Here is a 22,748-nt window from a genome sequence, read left to right as displayed (position 1 = left end):
CATATGAAAAGACTTGTGTCAAATCATCTATTTGTAGGTGGTCTACATACATATAAGTATTTTCAACTTTTTAATGTATATTTCCCCAAAGAAAGAAAGATGTACTTCAGGGCTGCACAACTTCAGCCCTCCAGTTGAACTACAGCTCCCATCACACCCAGCCACAGTGGCCAATAGACAGGTATGATGGAAGCTGTAGTTCCAACTGTTCTAGCGGAATCAGCCTGCTTATTTTCCAAATCAATCAACTGATCTATATTATCGTCTATGTAGTGAATATTTTATACCCTCACATAACTTATTCATCTTAATTCTCAGGATTCTCAATATTGGCGTTTCACCAATGACAGGATGGATACTGGCTATCCCAAGCCCATTATAAAAGGATTTGGAGGATTAAATGGGAAAATTGTAGCAGCTCTCTCTGTAGCTAAACACAGGAACAGGCCAGAATCTGTTTATTTCTTCAAAAAAGGTGGGTTTCATGTTGAGCTTATTTACCAAGTATAAGAAACACTGGATACAATCCTGTATAGGGCCAGTGGGGGCCTTGCACATGTAGGTAGGGTCTGAAGAATATATATGTTGAACATTAAATGATTTAATTGGTTGAATCCGTAGCTACGAAACTAGGGCTTTTTTGGTGTCTAAAGGGTTTTACCAATTATTTTTCTGCTATAGGTGGCAATGTCCAGCAATATACCTACAAACAAGAAGGAACAAAGAAGTGCAAGCAGAAAGCTGTGACTGTGAAATACCCAGCATATAAACCAAGAATTACAATGAAGAGGCAGCAGCGCCGCCGCCGCCGCTTTGAACGTGCACTAAGACCTCATCAGATTTTTCGCACCATGAAAGTCCATCATTACCCAATGGTTCAGGTCAGCCATTATCCAACAGGTATGCATTGCCTAACGTTAACAGCTACAATTGCAGAGTTAGGTGGTTTAAATCCCATTGAACTGAACTGGATCAAGCAGCCTGTGTGCAGGACTCCAATTTAGCTTTTTCTAACTAAAACCGGAAAAACCTATGAGTGGCCTATTTCCATCAGCTGTTCTGTTTCTTTGAATTTAGTATCTATATATTTATTTCTCTTAGACATGCCCGTTGCAAATCCCATGCGTGGCAGCTCTCTCGAGCAGAAGCACCATGGTGATTGGGCAGTGGGGGTTCCATATGCAGATAGGGAGAAGGCGCCTGTGACGGTTAAGGTTAGCTGGGATGCAACTGTTACTGATCGGAAGATGTTCTTGACTATAGAAGAGAGGAATCTATATATAAAAGGATAGTGGGCAGGGGTCTGCAAAGAGAGTGGGGTCATGAGGGAGGAAAGGGCCCTTTCAGGAGAAGGAGGCTGCCGTTATGTGAATTAGATGAGGAAACAAGACGAACAAGATCTGTTAACTCAGGAAGAGAGAGAGAGAGAGAGAGAGAGAGAGAAGGGGGGAAGAAAGACAGAGGTAAAGAGCGAGTGGAGGAGAGAGAGGAAAAAAGAAGGGAGGGGAAGAGAGAAAGAATGAAGGACAAGGGATGGGGCCGAGCCTGTCAGTGGCCTGAGGGGAACAAGTGGCCATTGTGGCGCCTATTGGCAGCAAGGAAGGGCCCAGTCAAGCACTGCTGCTGTTTGGGGCAAGGTGGCGGTGGGCCCGGCCGCTGAGGTGAGGTGGCGGCGGGCCCAGCTGCAGTGGCAGCACCTCAGCCGCCATGGCGGCACTCGGCCCGGCAGCCTGGGCCCGGCCGGAGACTGGGGCAGGTGCGGGGGGAGGGGTAGCTGGCCCCAAAGAGCACACAGATGCTCTGTGTGGGGGTCGGCTAGTTTACATGTATTCAAGTTAAATGGACCTGTGTTTCATGGATTCTATTGTCAACAATAGAGAGCTTTTATATCATCTCCCTAATTTCAAGAGAGACTTTGTGTTTGCAGGAACACTGCAGCAAGAGGGCAGAATCACATCAATCTGGAGAGGATTTCCAAAAGAAGTTAATTCTGTTATCTCGGTACCTAATTATCAGAAGCCGGATGGCTACGATTACTATGCTTTTTCTAAAGGTATGTTGTGTTGCCTAGAACAGCACTAAGTCAGACACTAAGAATGACAAATAATTGAGGCTACTTGTCTTAAGTAATTTTGTACCACAGTTTGGATCTTCAGTTACAATACACACATTCTATATTAATTATGAAGCCTACAAATGCTTCAGACACAACTTTTCCCTTTAAAATAATTGAAAGTGATTAACAGGAAAGAATCAGTGTCCTGCTCCTGCATGTAAACTCTGGATTTGGATATAAAACAGTATACAAAATATATTGTGAGAAACTTTGGTCAGGAAAAGGAGGTTTTAATTTCCTTTTTGTCTAAATAGAAGTACACACATACACAGGTATGGGGACAAAGAAAAGAAAAATAGTGTGGTCAAAAAGCTATGGAAAGCAAGGGGTATAGATATAACCCTTTGATTCCATCTATCTATATATTTCTCCTGGGTGTGCACAGGAGAAATGCGTCCCGGCAGCCCAGCTGATTGGCTGGGCTGCTGGGGCGCCTGATTGGTCCTGGCGCACCCAGGAGAACAGCGGTGGCGGTGGCCATGGCCGGGGAGCCAGGCGGGCCCAGCCGCGGAGGCGAGGCAGCGGGCCTGGCCGCGCTGCAGGCCAGGCAGCTGCGGCGGGCCAGGCGGCGGCAGGCCCCAGCCCAGCCGCAGATGTGAGGCGGCGGGGGCGGCCCGGCCTGCCCGACAGCACAGTAGTGGTGGTGCGGCGGGGCGGGGGCGGCCCGACCTGGCCGCGGCGGCGGAACTCGGCACTCGGCCCGGCCGCGGCGGCGGGACTCAGCCGCGGCACTCCGGGGCGGGCCAGGCGGCGGTGGGCCCCAGCCCGCCCGACAGCGCGGTAGTGGTGGTGCGGCGGGGTGGGGGCGGCCCGACCCAGCTGCAGTGGCGGCACTCGGCCCGGCCGCGGCGGCGGCACTCGGGTCAGCTAGTTGTTTATATTGTCTCTCTCCATCCTCATGTGTGGATGTACGTACAAACATGCACATGTGCGTGCACACACCCACACACAGAATTTGATTATTAAACTCCAGGAATCTGATGGTGGCAAAAATGCACCGGGGATTAAGCTAGAAGAATGTATATAAAATATTGAGTCTATATTATTATAGCTAATGTAACCATTTATGATGTTAGCATTGTCAAAGTTAACTCTTCTACTGAGTGGATGGCAATACTGCAGTTAAGAGGATTTCCAAAGCAAGGACACGGGAACAGCAGTAGGACTCCAATAATATAAACATTATTGTTTTCAAAACGTTGTTTAAATCTGTTTAAAGTTTCAATCTACAGGCACATTTACTTTGCCACTACAGAATTTTCCTGGGCCCTTTTTAAAAATAGCGAATACTAGCTAAGGTGCTGCATTTTTCATTACTGATAAGAATGAAATGTTGAGACTTGCCTGATAGATCATTCTCCTCAATTAAGTGGAGTGCAGCTTATCTGTTGATGGGTTGATTCTCCCATATGCTCTGAGAAAGGGCCAAATGCTAGCTTGAGCGTCTCATATATGGTGGCTCTGAGAGCTTGCTGGCCTCATCAGTTACAAAGCTGATGAGCCCCAAGTGGTACCAGAAAAAGACACATTGACAATATACCCAGCTGAGCCAGCTATAAACTGACAACGGGAAGGAAGAACAATCTAGGAATGAGTAACCATTACAAAAAACCCTGGGAGGACAGAGACGATTCAGAGATGAAACTCTGAATCAGAAGGGAAAGATATCACCCTGCCGAAAACCACAACTGCTTTGCTTTATGATAGACTGGGCGGGTTGGATACACGCGAGTCCACTGAGGATCTGTTTCATTCTTTTTCGGTGGAGGAGTGTATACAGTGACAGGATCTGCAACAGCTCCTCCATCTCCTGGATGAGAGGTCATTGTCAGAATACTCAAGTTGTTGACACTTATTGCAAACCCCTTCTGCCAAAAGAAGCACCAGCCAACACCAGGAAAGTGAAGTCCAAATGGCTGTGCAAAAAATATCTGCCATGTCTGTGTGGAAGAAGTCACTGACATGGCTGTGCTCCAGGCAGAATGCACAATGAGTCCCCCGGGTGGAGTAATGTCCCTGTTAGCATAAGCCAGACTAATGCATGCCCAAATCTACCTAGCCACTGTACTGCCTGACACCATACACCCCATAGCCTGAAAGGACATGAAAAAGGCTTCTGAAACATTTAGAACATTAGAGACTGTTACACATCCAGAATTATGCCACTCTTATCTTGGGGCAGCTCAGAGCTTAGGAACATAGGGAGCTGCCATATACTGAGTCAGACCATTGGTCTATCTAGTTCAGTATTGTCTTCACAGACTGGCAGCAGCTTCTCCAAGGTTGCAGGCAGGAAACTCTCTCAGCCCTGTCTTGGAGATGCCAGGGAGGGAACTTGGAACCTAGATACTCTTCCCAGAGCGGCTCCATCCTCTGAGGGGAATATCTTACAGTGCTCACACTTCTAGTCTCCCTTTCATATGCAACCAGGGCAGACCCTGCTTAGCTAAGAGGACAAGTCATGCTTGCTACCACAAGACCAGCTTCTCCTAACATATACAGGAAGCTGAAGCTAGAATGTCTCAGAGCAGATGGGAAGAGCAGCTTGTCACCAGATTCACTCCTCCACTGTGGGAGAAGGAACGTGTACAGCTTACTACGAAAATTGTCTCTATACATAGTGAATATGCTTGCCAGTACCAAACAATATAGAACAGAAAGGCAGGGCAGTCAGTAAGCTATTAACACATGCTTGGGTGTTGAGGGCTGCTGAGTTTCTGTGAAATGACACTCTACAGCTTGAAGAATCTTTTACAGGAAGGACATTTCCCAGTGAATTGTGATACTTGTGAAAGTCTATTATAAGAATTGTTGTCAAAATGACTGGCAAACATACTGTGGGTCAGTGTTACTGAACATGCAACAATATTGACAGGCTCTGAGTTGTATGTTTTTAATGTAATATTTATTAACAACTTTGTACTCTCTAAATTAAGACTTCGTTGTAAGTTGATATTGTCACCTCTCCCCATAGCTACCAAGTTACAGTCCTAGGCACATGTGAATTAAATGGGACTTACTTCTGAGTAAATGTGCTTAGGACTGGGCTGCAAGTACCGCAGAGGCGTTAAGAAAGGCATTATCCACTTTAGGATAGAAGGCTTTGCATGAAGTCAAGTTTTCCTGCATCAGAGACTTATTGAAACTCTATTAAAATTGCACTTTTCCCTCTTTCAGATCAATACTATAATCTGGATGTGGGCAGCAGAATTGCAAGACCTGTCACTTCACAGACTGGGCAGACTGTGTCCAAAGCCTGGTACAAATGTCCTTCAGAGTGATTTGAAAAAACTCAAGGAAGCTGGGGGGAAAAATGCTATTATCTTTGACAATTTCTCTAGTTTTATTAATAAAAGACAATGAAGTGTTCATACATCAATCCAAATCTAAAAAAAAACTTGTTCTAAACTTGACAGCCATTACACTAATACAGAATAAAAGCAGACTGAACAGTATACACCGTTTGCAAAAATTTACATAACTTAATTAATATTTCCTCTATTTAAGCCTCCTCTGCCTCCCATTGCATGAGTTACACCTGTAACGAAAGAGCAAAATATTAATACATATTTTTCACAATACCTAATAATGATTAACACCTTGCTATTTTAAAACTGACAGATGCCTAAGAGACCCCTTCCTACCACCATCCTTTTGAGAGAGTCATTCCACTATCTTTTATAGGATAGCCTCCCCACAAACCAAAAGCATACAGCACTACATGCTTAAATGTGGGTAAATATTGTTTCCTTTCTATCACACTTCATTTAATCAATTCAAAAATAATAAGCTGTGCTGGGAATGCCATCAAAACATGTTCCTGACAACTAGATTGCCCCTGCTAAAAGTTATCAAAACTATTCATGAACGGAGATGACAAACTGATCTTAAACATTTACATTTCTTGAAAAGTTCCAATTAAACTGGATGGAATTTCTCTCCAGGCGTAATTCCATACATTACTGCCTGACAAGAAAGATCTATCATTTCTCTGATAGAGATTTATTCTTTTAAAAGATGAGCTTAGAGGGGGGCAACTCTATCTTGTCAAGCTTTTAAAGGTCTACAAGCTAATTATATTTATTTGTACTAGCTACTGCAACTCACTTCCCTTGATAAGAACCATGCACTGTTCCAATGCATCACAGTGATCATCACCTTTAGTTTTGCTTTTTTCCTTTTAAGCCAAACAAGCATATAGGTGGATGTATGTCCTAAAGTCTTTGGGGTAAAGAATTCTATATTATCCAATGTCTACATGCTTAAATGTGGGTAAAGACTGTAAATGCATGCTGCTGATGAATGCAGTACTATGCAATACATCATTTTTATTAACGGCAAGTAAGGAAACGTATTAGATATCACGTCAGATATAGCAAAGTCATGCTAACATTAGCAAGGAAGGATACCTACCCCTCTGTCTGTTAAACTGACGGCCGCGGACTCCAGTTCTTAAGGTTGGTGGCTGAAGCCTGACCCGACGGAAAGGCTTGGGGTGATTACTGCTTGTGTCTGAAAGGGAAATGGTATGGGGTAAGGCCATGAGTGTAGTCTGACGTGATACTAGTAAGTAGTTTTATGGATGAACTTTCATATACAAGCTGTTCTCTTGATTTTTTCATTTGTGGGGATGCAGCAAATAAAGAAAATCTCACACTGGGAAAAGTATAATTGGCTTTCAACTTTTCTACTTGCTATCAAGTTAAATGCATGTTCGTTCTGATAGGACAGCATCCAGACTAGTTAGTCATGACAAAGCACCACTGAAATCCATGAGACAAAGTTAGTCATAAGTAATTTGAGTCTCATTAATTTCAATGAGACTTAGTCATAACTAATTCAGGCTGCATGCTGCCCATACTGTATTTCAGTATTAAGTGGAGATGTACAGAAGCTCCTGTACTGAGCAATTTACTCAAGCACAAGGTTTACAAAGCAAAAGGTTTTTACTGTAGCTTAATATTTAAAACTCTGACCAAGAACATTTTCCAGAGGACTGAAAATCATAGTGTGTTCCTGCCTACCCTGGTGTTTAGACCTTTTAGACTCCAAAGATCTATCTGGGCCCCCTTGATTTCCATCTCTTGGATCAGGTGAATGTCCTTCTCCCTCCCTATACTGAGCAGTTCACAGTGAATCCCTCTCTTCAACGAATAAGCGTGCACACAAAAGTGGCAGTGAAGAAAACATGAACATCTTCTAACTGAAAGGAACAACATTTAGAGCTTCAATGTCATAATTTGGCAGAACTGTATCAATAGTACTGCAAACTGATTAACCAGAGTGATGAGTAGACAAATTGTACCTGCAGATGAGCTAGAAGGAGGATCTTGACTGGTAGAAGGAAGGTCTGACTCATCAGGAGTTTGAGAGGTCTCTTCTTCCTGCTGGCTATCAATTTCTAGACCAACCTCTGAAGAAATTCTAGGGGGGTGGGGTGGAAACATATATGCATGGTCAAATGAGATTTCCAGCCGAAGGCTTTTGACCTCACCAGCCCCACCCCAAAATCTGTTCTCTCTCTAAATATTTTAATATGGCTAACAGAAGCGAATGGTCTCTCTCTTATCTTATTAACAGGTACACCAACTATGTTCCGCCCCAGCCCTTTCAGCCAAGTTTGACATTATGTTTCGACCATTCAGGGGTGGGGAAAGAGAGAAGGGAATGTTGGGAATTTGTAAGCCCTCCCATGAATGTATGAGAAATTTTCAGTGGGCTGGGGGGCAGGTACTGATTTTGCTAATGATGAGTCCCCTTTTATTTTAACAGAAAAATGGCACTTTATCAACAGGTGGAGGCTGAGGCAGCATTTCAAATGCTGCTGGTTTTCACAGGCTGTCTCGCACCCTGTTTTTATCCCCAAGATGCACCAATGCATTCTGGGGAAAACAAGCAGGAGACAGAAGACAGCCGGTGTGAAGATTAGCAGCACTGAAAGAGCAACTGTAGCCACTACAAGAGGGTTAATTGGGGGCAGGGGAAGAAGACACCATTGGGATGGTGGCTAAAGCTGCTGCCTGCTCTTGGTGATTCAGCCATTGAGAATCAGGCTTGGGCTTGTCCTGGGTTCTGCTTTTTGTCACACTAGGGCATGATGGAATGCTGGAAACTGGCTTCTGTGTAGGGATTTATTTAGGGATGAGGTGCCATTCAGTAGGAGGAGCAAGGTTTTAGCATACGTGGTGGGGAGGGGATGATTTAAGTTTAAAGTGCAAAAACATGTTCCGAATCAACAGCAAATCTCACACTGATTTCCTGTAGCCAAGTTTGTACTCTTGATTATTTTGCCAGTATCTACAGAGATGTTTCAGACTAATCACACTCGAGGGAGGGAGGAGGTGGGAGAGAGAGAAGACTCTAGAAAGGTTTTAGTTTTCAAAGAAATACTGTTTTCTAAAAAGCTCAGTCGAAACCTATCTGGACATGAAAGCTTGGCAATGAAATTACTGAGCTCATCTATTAAGCTTAGTGGCAGCAGTTTTACAGACCACACATTATCAATGAAATATACAGAACATAAAAGAACACTTTCCCTGCTGCTTACCACTGGTGCCAAATAGCTTATATAAAAATTTGCCATCTGAACCGCCTATAAGTTCTGACATCCTTAACACCAGAGGATAACTGAATCTAGCCTGGTTTGAACACCATTTTCCACTGCAAGTGGATTAATGTGTGAATCATGTCCTGCAGTCATGAAGTAATCTTTAATACAGATGGGAGCAATTATCTCTTTTGCTAGCCATGTAAATTCCATTTAAAGGCTACAGCTTGAAAGCAGTTGAAATAAAATATACCTTTTCCCTTTTTAGAGAAGGAAAGATCAGCTCAAAAGAGGGAACAACACTTGGCACTTATATAGCACTCAGAGTTCAAGAAGCTTCACACACATTATCATAGTAACTCTTATAACAACAGTCTTATGAAGAAGGTCTTTATTGTTTACATGTTAATAATGGGGCGAGCAAGGCTGAGAGAGTGTATGTGGCCTTTTACTTAAGGCCACATAATATGTAGTTGAGACTAAAACTAGGAAAGTCGTGGTTTACAGCTCAGCCTCTTAGCAGTATGTTACATCACATTTTGAAACCAATGGGCCAGTCTTCCAGCTCTGGTATGTAAAAGGAGTGGAGTGCAAGCTGATGTCTGATTCACTTTAAAGTTGGGGCAAGTTCTCCACTGCATGAACAGAGCATATTTCTTAATAATGGAAGTGAACGGGGCAGCCTTGCTTCTGCAAAACTCTGTGGGCTGATGTGTACATTATTCTGGCAGTGCCACCACAACCCCTAAATTGCATGGGTAACATTTTACACAATGTTTGGGTTAGGTACCACTGGAGAAAATCCCTCTACTACTGGCATAGTGCACCCTAACCACATGGGTAGGGCTTTACAGAAGTGCTTACTGCACAGAGTGCCTCCCAGAAAGTAAAAGAGCATAGCACCAGCAGAACCATGTAGGAATTAGTGTTAAGAGTGTGTTAGAAAGTTGGGGAGATCCAACTGCTATACTTTGCAACTTTATTTAGAAGGTCAAGTCACTGAGATGGGCGTATTCTTGGATAGAAAAACAGAGTCCTTTGAGAGATGACTGAATGAAGACATTTCAACAAGATTGTGTATAAGTCAGCATGAGAGACAGGATTAAGAAGTCTTAACCAATCAAACAGCTGAACTTACCCTTCCGATTCTGCCTCCACAAATACCTCATCACCATCATCACCTGTTCCAGATTCTGAAGTGGTTGATAAGTTACCAGTAGATGTTGTAACCATTGGGACAGACTGAGAAGCATGTTCTGAAGCATCAGCAGTGGTGCTTTCAGTAAACACAGATACTTGAAAAAAAGAATGATCAAAACAGAGAATAAATTAAAACCATCTAAGAATTCTATTTTAAACCTCCTGCAATCAAGAAAGGCAACTTTCTGAAAAAAGGGAAGCCAGTTTAGTCATGTATGGTGGCCCATCAATAAACCTGCTTTTGCTGCCTTCCTGAGACTGCAAACGTAGAGTGATTGTCAAGTACATAAAATCACAATATGTTTGGACTGCACAAGTTCGGGTTGGTAATGTTGTACATGGCCCAATATGGGCCCATGTTGGAGATAAGCCGCTTCCAACTTAGGAAAGGCTATGTTGGGTTGGAATTCCCGAACACCATTCAGGCATTTCTGATGAACTTTGGAGCTCAAACAATGGCGGGAGCCCACATCCCCTCCTCCCGCTGATTCTGGCGGGTGGGGGGGACCCATCTACTGACATCTATCTGCCTGCCCACCTGCACATTTATTTCTTAGTTTTCAATCTTTTTTGGCTTTTATTTTACTCACAATCTGAAAAAGAAAGTGGAAGATTTTGTGGGTTTTACATCACTTCCGCGGAGATTCTCAAATGTTACATCACTTTCCTTCCGCATTCTCTCTGAGAATACAGTTTCTGGGTTACTTGAGAAAATTAATTTAAACACAACAGATGGTTGGATTAAGTTTTAATTAAATACACAGAGTCCAGCCATCCTTATCTACTTGTGTGCCAATGTTCAGAGCTCCCAGGCTCACAGTGTTATTTCTTTGCGGGGCAATTCTTTTCTTTCACCACAGGCTTCTATGGGGATTTTTGCCAATCAAAATACTGGCAGTTTTTCTGACCCCGGCCTTTTGAAGGATCCAAAAGGTCCCGGACCCACATCTGGGGTTCCGGATCCAACCTGATATTTGCAGTTGTATTCAGCCCTACAATATATGGCTCATATGTGGCATGCAAAGTCATATGAAACTGTTTATATTGGGTGTGTAGCAGTGCGAACTCCTTGACTCTCTGCTTATAACTGCTTTCTTGATAACTGGAGCTGGCCTTGTGCTCTGCCCGGAAACCACACGTAAGAGCCCCTGGTGGCACAGTGGTAAAACTGCCGCCCTGTAACCAGAAGGTTACAAGTTCGATCTTGACCAGGGGCTCAAGGTTGACTCAGCCTTCCATCCTTCCGAGGTCGGTAAAATGAGTACCCAGAATGTTGGGGGCAATATGCTAAATCAATATGCTAAATCATTGTAAACCGCTTAGAGAGCTCCGGCTATAAAGCGGTATATAAATGTAAGTGCTATTGCTATTGCTATAAGCCACTTTTTGGTGCAAGACAAAGTAGAAGTGTAACAAGTAAATACACTTCTAAATGAAGTGCTGCATTTAAAAAAAAAAACCAATTGCCCGTTTTAAAAAATAGCTACACATCCTATTATTACAGCAAAAAGAGACATCAGGTAACAACCATGATGAACTCAAGGCCTGTAGAATCACCATAATATTAGGTACATTTCCAACTACTCACCAGGTGCTGCAACCTGAAGCGGAGTTGTTGGAACACTACGGCCTCCTGATTCCTCTTCATGAGCAAGGAAGAGCGGAGTTTCATACATTCCCAATCCTAAAGGCAATTGGAGAGTTAATTTGAGAATGCTTTAGGAACAGAAGGATGGTGCCACCATTCCCAGGAACTGAGGTAACTTCCTATCTCAGTTCCATGTCTCTATGCTAGATGCCAAAATATTACCCACTATACCTTTTCCCCTACAAAGAATGTGCTGAGTTGTCCATTACAGATCCAATAGTAATAGCTAGAATCAATTAGCATATAAAAAGGACAGATCCAAATGGCTCTCTCATTGGAAAAAGGTTATTAAAAGGACAGTTCCAAATGGCTCTCTCATTGGAAAAATGTTTTAAAGAATGTGGATCATCATATATAGTGAAATTCACCTACTTAATTGAATTTTGGAAGGAGAGAGCAAACAGGAATAAGGCTAAGTTACCTTGAGGAGAGAAACTTCAAAGCACTAGAATCAAAGCAGTGTCCTAGAATATCATTCTGAAACTACTGTTTTGGTACTTTCTTATACTTGTCAGTAAATACTGTGTAAATATTGTGTAAAAGTTACCTCTGCTAACTTGGCAAAGAGGCACTTTTAACGTGGTGATTCTCTTTATTTAGCAGGCAGAGAGTAACTGGCCCTATCCACCCCCAGCACAGTACTTCCAGTGACTGTTGCTGGTGTGTGTCCTATGTTTCTTTTTAGAATGTGAGCCCTTTGGGGACAGGGAGCAATCTTATTTGTTTTATTTCTCTTTGTAAACCGCCCTGAGCCATTTTTGGAAGGGCGGTATAGAAATTGAATAAATAAAATAATAAAAATAATACATATAATGTTTTAAACACATTCTTCTTGTAAAAGTTTGGAGCAATTTCTCAATTTGAAGGAAGTTTTAGAAGTTTGCTTACAGCATGTGGATGAACACTTAAGCAATTTTCATTTGCATTCTGCCTGCAAAGTAGAATTTAAAGAAGAGAACTTAAAGAACCACATTCTAAGAACTGGTGGAGGAATGGAAGCAGATGTTCACTAATTTGACCAGAATGCCTTAATAAGTAGGCCAGCAGTCATATCTTTTGCTGATGACTTAAACTCCTTAGCTCCACCTGGTAATTTTTAACTAGTGCACTTTGCATTGCTTAGTTTACGCTGGCGGGGGTGGTGGTACCCAAGATGTGGATTTTCGAAACTTGTAATGCCTTTTTCATAATGCAATGATTACGGAAAGGGTGTAGAGCTTGTGGCAACTGAAACAGATGTTAATGCAGTTGCATCTTTCCATGGTTGAATAACGAAAGACTCCAAGATATCATTTAAGGAAAAACTGTACTACGAATTGTCTTAGGATGACCTCAAGTGATACAGATTTAAATTGCCTCAGCTCAGCAAGGCATTCCTTATGTGCTGGCTTACCACAAGAACTTGCTCTTGTTCTAGAGTTAGCCTCTATACCATCACAAGCTTGGCAATGGAGTAGAAAAGCCAATAAGCATGACAAGTTGGTGCGCACCAGGGGTGTGTGTAGCCCATTTCCCACGGTTCAATCCAAATTCAGACTGAATTCAGACCGACCCGCTGGCCTGCACTGACCTGACCTGCCGAGCAGCTGGTTGGTTCAACTGAACCAACTTGAACCTGTTCGAGCAGCTATAAGGTTGCTTGTAAAGGGGATAAAGCTAGGCTGGATGGTGAGGGCAGGCGGTGCCGGGGAGGTGGCAAGATTTAAAAGTAAATGAGAAGGTTCTGCTTACTGGTGTGGTACCACTCCTGGAAGCTACGGCGGTGCTCCCCCCAGCGGTGGGAGCAGCTGTCAACACTCACTCACCTGGCCTCTGCGCATGTGGAGCCATACCGCTGCCATGAGGGCTGCTGGGGGGGTGGGGGGGGGGAGTGCTGCTGCAGTTTCCAGGAGCCGTACTGTGCTGGTAAGCAGCACCTTCTCATTTACTTTTAAAGGTGCTTCTGGCTGCCCCCAATCCACTGCACTGCATGCCCTCACTGGCCGCCCTTAAGTGCTATCCCCTTTACAAACAACATGATAGCTGCTTGAACTGGAAACCCGTTTGAGTCGAACCTGGACCAATGGGGTTAGATCTCAGACTGGCCCGCCTTTTGTGAAGACCGGTCCGGTTTGCAACCGAACTGGCCCAGATTGCAGCGACCCGGTTCACTTTCAAACCGTTTGTGCACACCTCTAGTGCACACAAAATGCTCACTCTGTGGAGAAGTTGCCATGCAAAGGTGGCCGCAAAGTGTGAAGCAGCACTTAAACATAGCTTTGTTCAGTGGCAGAATCTTTCTATGCATGTTAACAGAAACGCCTAACTCTCCATTACAAAATAGTGAAACCGACTACACTTCACATAAAGCTAACTAGGTAAATCTGCATATACTCTATGCAGTATCGCTTATTCCGTACATACATTTTAAGATTTCTTTCTGAAAACCATAAGGGCCATACAGTTTATTTTTAAAAATGTAAACCAGTGAAAAAACAAGATATTGAGGGTGTTAACTTCCATGGCAGAGGTTAAATTTTACAACTGTACAATGAGCTGTGTAATTTGAGGATCTGGTTCGAGATCCGTCGATGCCCATAAGAATGGGTTCTGCGCCTGCGCAGGAACCACACGGTAGCCATGCCTGAGCTCGTCGAAGCGTCTAAGCCACGCCCCACGCTGCTGCGTGCTATTTAAGGCGCGGCTAAGGCGCGTAGTCCCTCAGTTCTTTTCCGACCGCCTTGTGTCTTGGACCTGCGGTCTGTGCCTCTTCGTCGTACATAGTACCTCTTTCGTTCATCCTATCTATCCTCTTGACCACGACCTCTGCCTTTTGTGCCTTGGTGAGGAGCATAACGTCTCCTCCTGTAAAATCTGTCTGTCCTTTTCAAAACAGACACGAAAGAATCGGGCTCTTCGCCTTCGTGCGGCAATTTATGATAATGTTCTGAGCCCTTCTACACCTGGCACACCTCGACCTTCGACGTCTACCGCGCGTGCCACTCCGACACCGAAAACGCCGAAACTCTCATCGACGTCGACTGCGCGTAAACCTTCTGATGCGGTTCCCGCCAAAACTGTGTCGATGTCGAAAAGCCCCTCGACATCAGAGAAAGGCTCGGTGTCGGTACGGTCTTCATCGAAGAATTCCTCTTTCACCTCGAAGTCCTCCCGTCACTCTAAAGAACGTGACAAGGCTTCCAAACATCGACGCGAAGATGTCTCCACTCCGAGTGGTTCTAAACGTCAGAGAACCCGGGAGAGCCCACGGGGCCATACGCCGTCTCCCTCCTCGGCTCAACCATTGATACCGGTTAGTACGCCGAGACCTTTGACATCGACATCGACCGACTCCTCGACGCATACGATGGTCCCACAGGTATTGCCGACTCCCTCGGCATCGATGGTCATCGATATTGATGCCCCGGCTCTCCAGCTTCCCATTTCGGACACGTCGACATCGATAGTAATAGACGCCGAGCGATCCGCCGAGACTGTCTCTGCACATGCATCGACCTCATGCGACGTCGAACAAGATTTGGTCCTTCCTCACTCTTCACAGCCTTCGATGCCGACAGCAAGGAGTCTTTCTCCAGCTCCTACGCCTTTGGCATCTTCTGCTTCGCCTTCGACACCACAAGCTTCGATACTTGTTCCCTCAGCATTGCACACTCCAGTCCTCTCGACTTCAACTCAAGTCACTCCTCGGTATCGAGCGCCGATACCACCGTTCCAGGTGGTCGATGCTGAAGCTGAGGAATCTTTACCAGCTGCAACCCGGTCGCTTTTATCACTTTTGGACTCGACATCGAGCGGCCGCTCGACATTCACTGGTTTCCCGTCAATTGGCTTAGATGCTCAAGAAGTGACAGCTCCTTCGTCACGACCTCCTGCTTCTTCATCCTCCAGCCGTTTACCTCAGACACCTTGGCATTCTTGTGGGTACCGCCACCCTTCATTGGGAGTCTCTTCTCCAGCTGGTCCTTATAGAGATGAGACGAACCTGCCCTGGAGACCGGTTACACCTTCTCACCCCTTCACCACCTTTGGGACAGTGTCCACTCAAACACACCATTTCGCAGTGATCCACCGTGCCACACAGACGTCGTTAATCCAGTTTGCGTCTACGTCCACACAAGCGGATCTACTGCCGCTTCTGACTACTGCTGCTACTCAAACTGCCCGTCATCGCGATGAGGGTGACCAACCGCCACCTGCCTCTCCCTCAGAACATTATGGATCTTCTGATTTCGAATCTGATCCGGAAGACGCTGGTTCTATTGTCGAACCTCCGACTGACGTGGCTCCGGTGACCTACGTTTCTCCAAACGATGAAATGAAAGCGTACCACAAGCAAATTCGGGCCATGGCCGATGCGCTGGGCTTGGATGTCCGTTCCCAGCTAGCCACTATTGATGACCCTGTGTATAATTTCATGTTGAAAATACAATCAACTGCTCCAGTAGCCCTACCAATGTTACCTGTAATTACAAGGGCGGCTAAATGTGCTTGGGATGTACTCCATACCTCTACCCCGACCTCAAAAAAACTAGAAAACCTCTACAGAATTCAGGACAAAGATAACGGCTATCTCCTTAAACACCCGGCACCTAATTCATTGGTGATCGATTGCGCAGCGGCATCTAAATCTGGCAAGAGATTCACTGTGCCTCCAGACAGAGAGGGCAGGAAACTTGACTTACTAGGAAGAAAGATATATTCGACTTCCTGCCTTTCCATCAAGGTGGCAAATTATGCAGCATGCACTGCTAAATATTCACACGGCCTGTGGGAAGATTTAGAAAATGATATGGACTGCCTCTCCTTTGAAGACTTTAAGAAGAAGTTCCGCCAAACCCTGGAGAACTCCGGAGACTTAACGCGCAGACAGCTCAGTATTGCCAAACATTTGGCTGAGAGTGAGTCGCGAGCAATGACTGCAGCAATAACATTAAGAAGACATGCTTGGCTGAGATCTACCAGCCTCCAGATGGACATGAGAGAAAAGATAGAAGGCTTGCCCTTCGACGGCACTGGTCTCTTCAGTGAAACAACTGATTCTACGATGGAGCAGCTTAAAAAATCTAAATTCACTGCAAAAACCTTTGCCTCTCATCCTTCTACCTCTACCTCTACGTCGTCCTCTTCATACCGGAACAACTACGGTAGATTCCGATCTTCTTACAAACCTCAAGATAGACGTGACTTTAGGAAGCCCTACTCCTCTTACCAACGCCGCCAGTTCTATCAGAGAAAGAAGACTCCTCAATCCCAGCGACCGAAGACGCAAGATGCCCAAAAGCGTCTTTGAAATTTTGGTTCGCCCATTGACACCTGCCCGCCTCCTCTCTCCGCATATCCCCCCTTTCCCGCCAGCAGGGGCACCTCCATCTGCCTTGACGGATCTCTCCATCCTTCCGTTCCAGCCCTTAATCAGGCTGGCAGGCCATGCCCCTGCGTGGCACCATATAACATCGGACCGGTGGGTCCTAAAAATAGTATCCTCTGGCTATGCGATCGAATTCAGGACTCTTCCACGTTTTACGGGGATGAAACTCACTCCGGCCTCGGAGCCGCTGCTTCAGGAAGTGAGGGAGCTTCTGGAGAAAGGGGCTATCGCCCCGGTGTCATGGGCAGACAGGCAAGGGGGGTTCTATTCAACATACTTTCAGATCCCGAAACGGGATGGGGGTCTCCGCCCCATCATGGACCTCCGACGCCTGAACAAATTTATCCACACCAAAAAGTTCCGTATGATGACGTTGCAACAGATCCTCCCGCTGCTTCAGGGGGAAAAGTGGCTTGCGACGTTGGATCTCAAGGACGCCTATTTTCATATCAATATACGTCCATGTCATCGCAAATACCTGCGATTCACTGTCGGCGACAGAGTGTTTCAATACAATGTATTGCCCTTCGGATTGTCCACCGCCCCAAGGGTCTTTACGAAATGTATGGCTGTGGTGATCGCACATCTAAGGACCAGGGGTGTGTCAATCTATCCGTACCTGGACGATTGGCTCCTGTCTGCAAGGGACGAAAACGAGTTAGTTTCGCACGTCCATTATGTAGTGAACCTGCTCCACGACTTGGGTATCCAAATAAATTGGAAGAAATCGCACCTGACGCCGGCACCCGTACTCTCCTATATAGGAGCACTCCTAGACACGGCGCAACAAAGGGCGTTCCTCCCGGCAGACAGATTCACCTGCATCCAGAATCTTATCTTCCAAATTCAAGAACGTCCTCTACAACCGGCCAGGGTGATTCAACGCCTATTGGGTCTGATGGCATCCTGCAATACGGTGATCTTCTTTGCCAGACTCAAAATGAGGAAACTTCAGCTCTGGTTTCTTTCAGTTTTTCACCCTATCAGAGACAATCAATCGAGACGCCTTCTACTTCCATCAGAAGTCCTTCAATCACTCACCTGGTGGGCAAACCACAGGAACTTACTCGAAGGAGTGCCCTTCCAGTCTCCTACCCCTTCGGTGTGGATGGCCACAGATGCCTCTCTCCAAGGGTGGGGAGCCCATTGCGGCAGCCACAAGATTCAAGGGAAATGGTCCCTCCAACGGTCCAAGCTGCACATCAATTTCCTCGAGCTTCTGGCTGTCTTCCAGGCCTTGCAATCCTTCCTGCCAATACTTCAAGGGAAGGTTGTCCAAATCCACCTGGACAACACAACTGCTCAAGCCTATATAAATCGACAAGGAGGAACTGTCTCCCGCAGTCTGTGTGCTCTCAGTGTACAAATGTGGCACTGGTGTATTCTACACCGCATCTATCCCCTGGCTGTACATATCAAGGGTCTGGACAACACTCTGGCAGACGACCTCAGCAGGGTCTTCTTGCAGGACCGCCAGCACGAATGGGAAATCAGGACAGACGTGATAACTCCTTTCTTCAACCAGTGGATGAGGCCCTCTGTGGACCTGTTCGCTTGTTTGGAAAATGCGAAATGCGACCGCTTCTGTTCAAGAGCAGGCCACGACAATCTTTCACTGGGGGATGCCTTTCAGTTGGATTGGTCTCTGGAGACGCCATACATGTTCCCCCCCCTGCCGTTAATACCCAGGGTGGTAGCCCGCCTTCTTTCCAACCCGACCAACTGCATCCTAGTAACTCCTTGGTGGCCAAGACAACCTTGGTTTCCTCAAGTACGCAGACTGGCAAAGAACTGCTACAAGCACCTGCCTTATTATCAAGATCTCCTCACTCAGGATGGAGGTCTCGTTCTGCATCCAGACATTCAAACCCTTCATCTGACTGTATGGAGGATAATCTGTTAACTCACATTCTGCTCAATCAGCGTAAGGAATCTACGCGCCAAAACTACAAACACAAATGGAACCGTTTTAGGTCTTATGCACGCACCAAGGGATTTCTCCCTCGGCGAGCTTCAATCCGTGAAGTTCTACGATACCTTACATCTTTGAAGACCAAGGGTCTTGCTAACGTGTCCCTGAAGGTCCACTTGGCTGCCTTATCCGCATACCATCCTGGACACGATGGAAGTACGTTGTTCTCACATCCACTAAGTAAAGCCTTCCTGAAAGGCCTGTCTCGAGTATATCCTGCAGTCAAGATACCGGTAGAACCATGGAGCCTATCGTTGGTCCTGTCTTCACTGACTCAGGCTCCGTTTGAACCCATGGCCACGTCCTCCCTCAAACTACTTTCCTGGAAGACAGCCTTCCTGATTGCAGTCACATCAGCAAGACGTGTTAGTGAACTGACCGCTCTTAGAGTTGACTCGCCTTACACAGTTTTTCACCCAGACAAAGTCCGCATGCGCCTCGATCCGGCGTTTCTACCGAAAGTTGTTTCTAACTTCCACTTAAACCAGGATATCATCTTACCTACTTTCTTCGGGAACCCTTCCTCTGCCTTGGAAAAATCATTACATGCTATGGATGTGCGTCGTGCCCTTCTATACTACATGGATCGCACGAAACCCTTTAGACTTTCCACTCGTCTATTCATATCCTATACGGGACCGAACAAAGGTTCTCCTATCTCCAGGCAAAGATTGTCCGGATGGCTGGTGGAACTCATTCTGCTAACTTATCGTCTACAGGATAAATCACCTCCTGAGGCCATTAAAGCCCACTCCATCAGGGCTCAGGCTTCCTCTGCTGCACACCTTTCCGGGGTCTCATTTGGGGACATCTGCAAAGCTGCTACCTGGTCTTCAGAATCCCCGTTTATAAAACACTACGCCATAGACGTACGCTCTGCTGCGGAGGCTACCTTCGGGAGAAGTGTATTAAAACAGGTGTTACATTAGCCACTACTGCTCCCTCCTCCTATTGGAGCTTGCTAAACACCCATTCTTATGGGCATCGACGGATCTCGAACCAGATAAACAGGTTGCTTACCTGTAACTGATGATCTGGTAGAGATCCGTCGATATCCATAAGACCCTCCCGACCTTCCCCTCTGCAGTAGTGCTACGTCTCTGTGCGTACTGGTGTGTGGCTTCTCCTCTTCGGATCTTCTGTCCTGTGTCATGGATGAACTCACCTGATAGATGATCGTCCTCTGCGGCGGTCGTCCAAGAACTGAGGGACTACGCGCCTTAGCCGCGCCTTAAATAGCACGCAGCAGCGTGGGGCGTGGCTTAGACGCTTCGACGAGCTCAGGCATGGCTACCGTGTGGTTCCTGCGCAGGCGCAGAACCCATTCTTATGGATATCGACGGATCTCTACCAGATCATCAGTTACAGGTAAGCAACCTGTTTATATGTAACAGCACTGGACAAACTACCGTGTCACAGTCAACGAGACAGGGATGTTCTGCGACAAATAATATCACAATGTTTTTAGCACTTGCTTTATCTTTACGGTAAGTCAGACACTTTTTTGGCCAGACGTAGGAGGAGGAAATTATCTTGTTTGAGTTGGTTTTGTGAACCCCATCAAATATAAAACAGAAGACAGGACTGGATATTTGTACCTCCTTGCGATGCAAGCTGGCCAAGATCCGAGTGGCTGGAACTGGTCTGTGGCATGTCTTCAGGAGGCCCAAACCTGAATCTAGGAACTCCAGCAACCTGAGGGGAGCTAGAAGAAAGGGATTTATAAAAATTAATGCATCCTAGGCTGGATGCTCATCAGTATGACAGGTGAGAAGAGAGGACCTGTGCAAACAAAGCACTGCATAGTAATGCTTTCCTGCTACAGAAAGCTTGTTCCTTGGATAGGTTTGCAGAAGGAATCCTCTCATGAGATACAGTCCAAACATGCTGATTGAAGGAACACTTGTGTATTCTTTAGGGAAAAGGAAATATGAAAAGGAGGGTGTTCACTATAGCCACTGAAAAGTACATGTGGCAGTGGCTAGAACTGCACAATGATAAAGTTAAGATTACATGTGCTAGGAAAGAAATTTGGGGTGGGATAAGATATTTATGGAGGTTTTGCAGAAAGGCTGATTGATATAAGATACAGCAGTCTTTCCCCAGTGTTTTCAACTTCTATGTAGAAGTGTTCTTCAGCCTTTCAGCCATCTATTCTGGGCTGCTTCAGTGACTTCAAAACCATGAACTTCTTGTCTTACTAGTCTGGAGCTATTTTCCCCTCTTCAGATTTTTGTATGGGCTCATCTTACTCTGTAGTCAAAGATGCAGGTCCACTTACTGAATTGCTTCTGCAAATCCATCTGTACGATGGGGTACCACCAATGTCGGAGTGCTAGGCACTGTCCTGTCCTCATCATCAAAAAAGTGCTGCTGCTAAAGAAAACATTAAAAAATGACAAGCGAAAACAATGGCTATTCCTATATTGCTATTCCTTGTAAACAACCATTAATTATAGTGTCTTGCACCCCACCCGTGACATGAACATTCTCTTTGGTTTATGTATTTAATACTAGTTGCATATTGTGAAGGAAAACTGTAATGGACCACAAGGTGGCTGAGCAGTACTCCAAGGAACCTGTTCCCATGCAAAGGTATAAGGATTTTTGTTAGCTTCTCTGTCATCTGTAAAACTTACTCTTGCACATTGTTTCTCTAGGGTTTGCTTTGAGGACAGTTGATTAATTTCTCATTAGCTTGCCAGTTATACAAAGGAAGAGGACATTCTTCATTTGACGTTAGCAAAAGATTACACCTGCTCTGTTTGGGACAGGAGGCTACAATGTTGCTACCCAATTAGCTCCTGAAATGCAGGTGCAAATAGCCTGCATGTGCCTACCTCTAAGACAATCTTAATGAAATTAAGCTTCTAAGTATCCACATTCAAAAGATTTCCTCCCCAAATACTGCTACTTACCATGCCACCTATGCCAGGGGTTAGCTGAAGGCCACGGCCCACTGACTGCCGTCGCGTCATTTGAATTCTCTATAAAGACAACCATTTAAAACGTTGCAGTCAGTTGTGTAGGGTAGGGCTCCTCAGGCCAAATTCATCCCAAGTCCTTTCATATTTAATTTTAAAAATCATGACTCTTTGCAATTCCCTCACTACAATACCATTCCTGTTTACAATCCAAGTCTTTTAAGTACTACTACAGCTTCAGAAGAATCATGTCTGCTTGCCCAGTAATGACTTTCTCCAATCAATCAAGCCTCAGACACTAAATGCAAGTAGCAGTGAACCCCTCCCCAGCAATTACTTCCCCATACAGATAAAATGAGAGCCAGTGATATAAAGTAGGAATGTGCATGGAACTGGGCGGGTTTACCCCTCCCTCCGCTAGCACTCCGTTTTCTTAAAGTCCATCGGGGTGGCAGCGTACCTCCCTGCTGCCCCATTGCCCCCTTTACCAGGAGTAACTGGAAGTATCCGATGTGCCTGTGTGCACCAGGTGCATGCACCTACCGTGCGTGTGTGCCCAGCACGGATACTTCCGGTAATGGGGGCAATGGGGCGGCAGGGAGGTATGCTGCTGCCCCAATGGACTTTAAGAAAATGGAGTGCCAGCAGGAGAAAAGTTGAGGGAGGGTTGAGTGCACCCTCCCCCACCCTTAAAGATGCACCCCCCCACCTTTGAACCGGCAGAACCACCCACTGTTCAAAGGCTCATAAAGGCGCTCCGAACCGGTTCCGCACACATCCCTGATATAAAGTGGTTAGTGAGTTGGACTTGGGCTGGAACTCAAAATTCTGCTCAGTGACAAGAGAATACTGGGTGACCTTCATGGTCATTCATTCTCTCAGAGGTTGCTGTGAGGTTAAAGGAGAAGACCTTGCATGTCAACCTGAGCTGTTTGGAGGAAGGGCTGGATAAAATCTAATAAATGAACAGGAA

At 45.6% G+C, this 22,748-nt stretch overlaps 2 protein-coding genes across 5 annotated transcripts in view; one reads left to right on the top strand and one right to left on the bottom strand.

Moving 5' to 3' along the window:
- The window catches only part of PRG4 (proteoglycan 4), a 51,227-nt gene extending 45,799 nt beyond the window's left edge, over positions 1 to 5,428 (top strand). The window contains exons 10-13 of the mRNA XM_053245888.1: positions 319 to 475; positions 682 to 900; positions 1,928 to 2,053; positions 5,294 to 5,428. Of these exons, the coding sequence (XP_053101863.1) occupies positions 319 to 475; positions 682 to 900; positions 1,928 to 2,053; positions 5,294 to 5,397 (606 nt within the window). The 3' untranslated portion in view covers positions 5,398 to 5,428. The remainder of the gene's footprint in view (positions 1 to 318; positions 476 to 681; positions 901 to 1,927; positions 2,054 to 5,293) is intronic.
- Positions 5,429 to 5,430: 2 nt separating this feature from the next.
- Positions 5,431 to 22,748, bottom strand: part of TPR (translocated promoter region, nuclear basket protein) — a 102,882-nt gene continuing 85,564 nt past the window's right edge. Inside the window, exons 44-52 of one of the 4 annotated variants that reach the window (XM_053250869.1) lie at positions 21,770 to 21,838; positions 21,133 to 21,224; positions 20,450 to 20,556; positions 11,452 to 11,547; positions 9,802 to 9,958; positions 7,422 to 7,540; positions 7,141 to 7,319; positions 6,530 to 6,628; positions 5,431 to 5,654 (exon numbers count right to left, since the gene is read on the bottom strand). In XM_053250869.1, the coding sequence (XP_053106844.1) occupies positions 6,569 to 6,628; positions 7,141 to 7,319; positions 7,422 to 7,540; positions 9,802 to 9,958; positions 11,452 to 11,547; positions 20,450 to 20,556; positions 21,133 to 21,224; positions 21,770 to 21,838 (879 nt within the window). In that variant the 3' untranslated portion in view covers positions 5,431 to 5,654; positions 6,530 to 6,568. Of the gene's footprint in view, positions 5,655 to 6,529; positions 6,629 to 7,140; positions 7,320 to 7,421; positions 7,541 to 9,801; positions 9,959 to 11,451; positions 11,548 to 20,449; positions 20,557 to 21,132; positions 21,228 to 21,769; positions 21,839 to 22,748 lie in introns of all 4 variants that reach the window. The other 3 variants (XM_053250868.1, XM_053250871.1, XM_053250870.1) reach the window with 3 other exon arrangements.

The sequence above is a fragment of the Hemicordylus capensis genome, chromosome 4, assembly GCF_027244095.1.
Source record: "Hemicordylus capensis ecotype Gifberg chromosome 4, rHemCap1.1.pri, whole genome shotgun sequence".
In the NCBI taxonomy this organism is placed as follows: domain Eukaryota; kingdom Metazoa; phylum Chordata; class Lepidosauria; order Squamata; family Cordylidae; genus Hemicordylus; species Hemicordylus capensis.
This window is presented reverse-complemented; position numbering and strand designations above follow the sequence as displayed.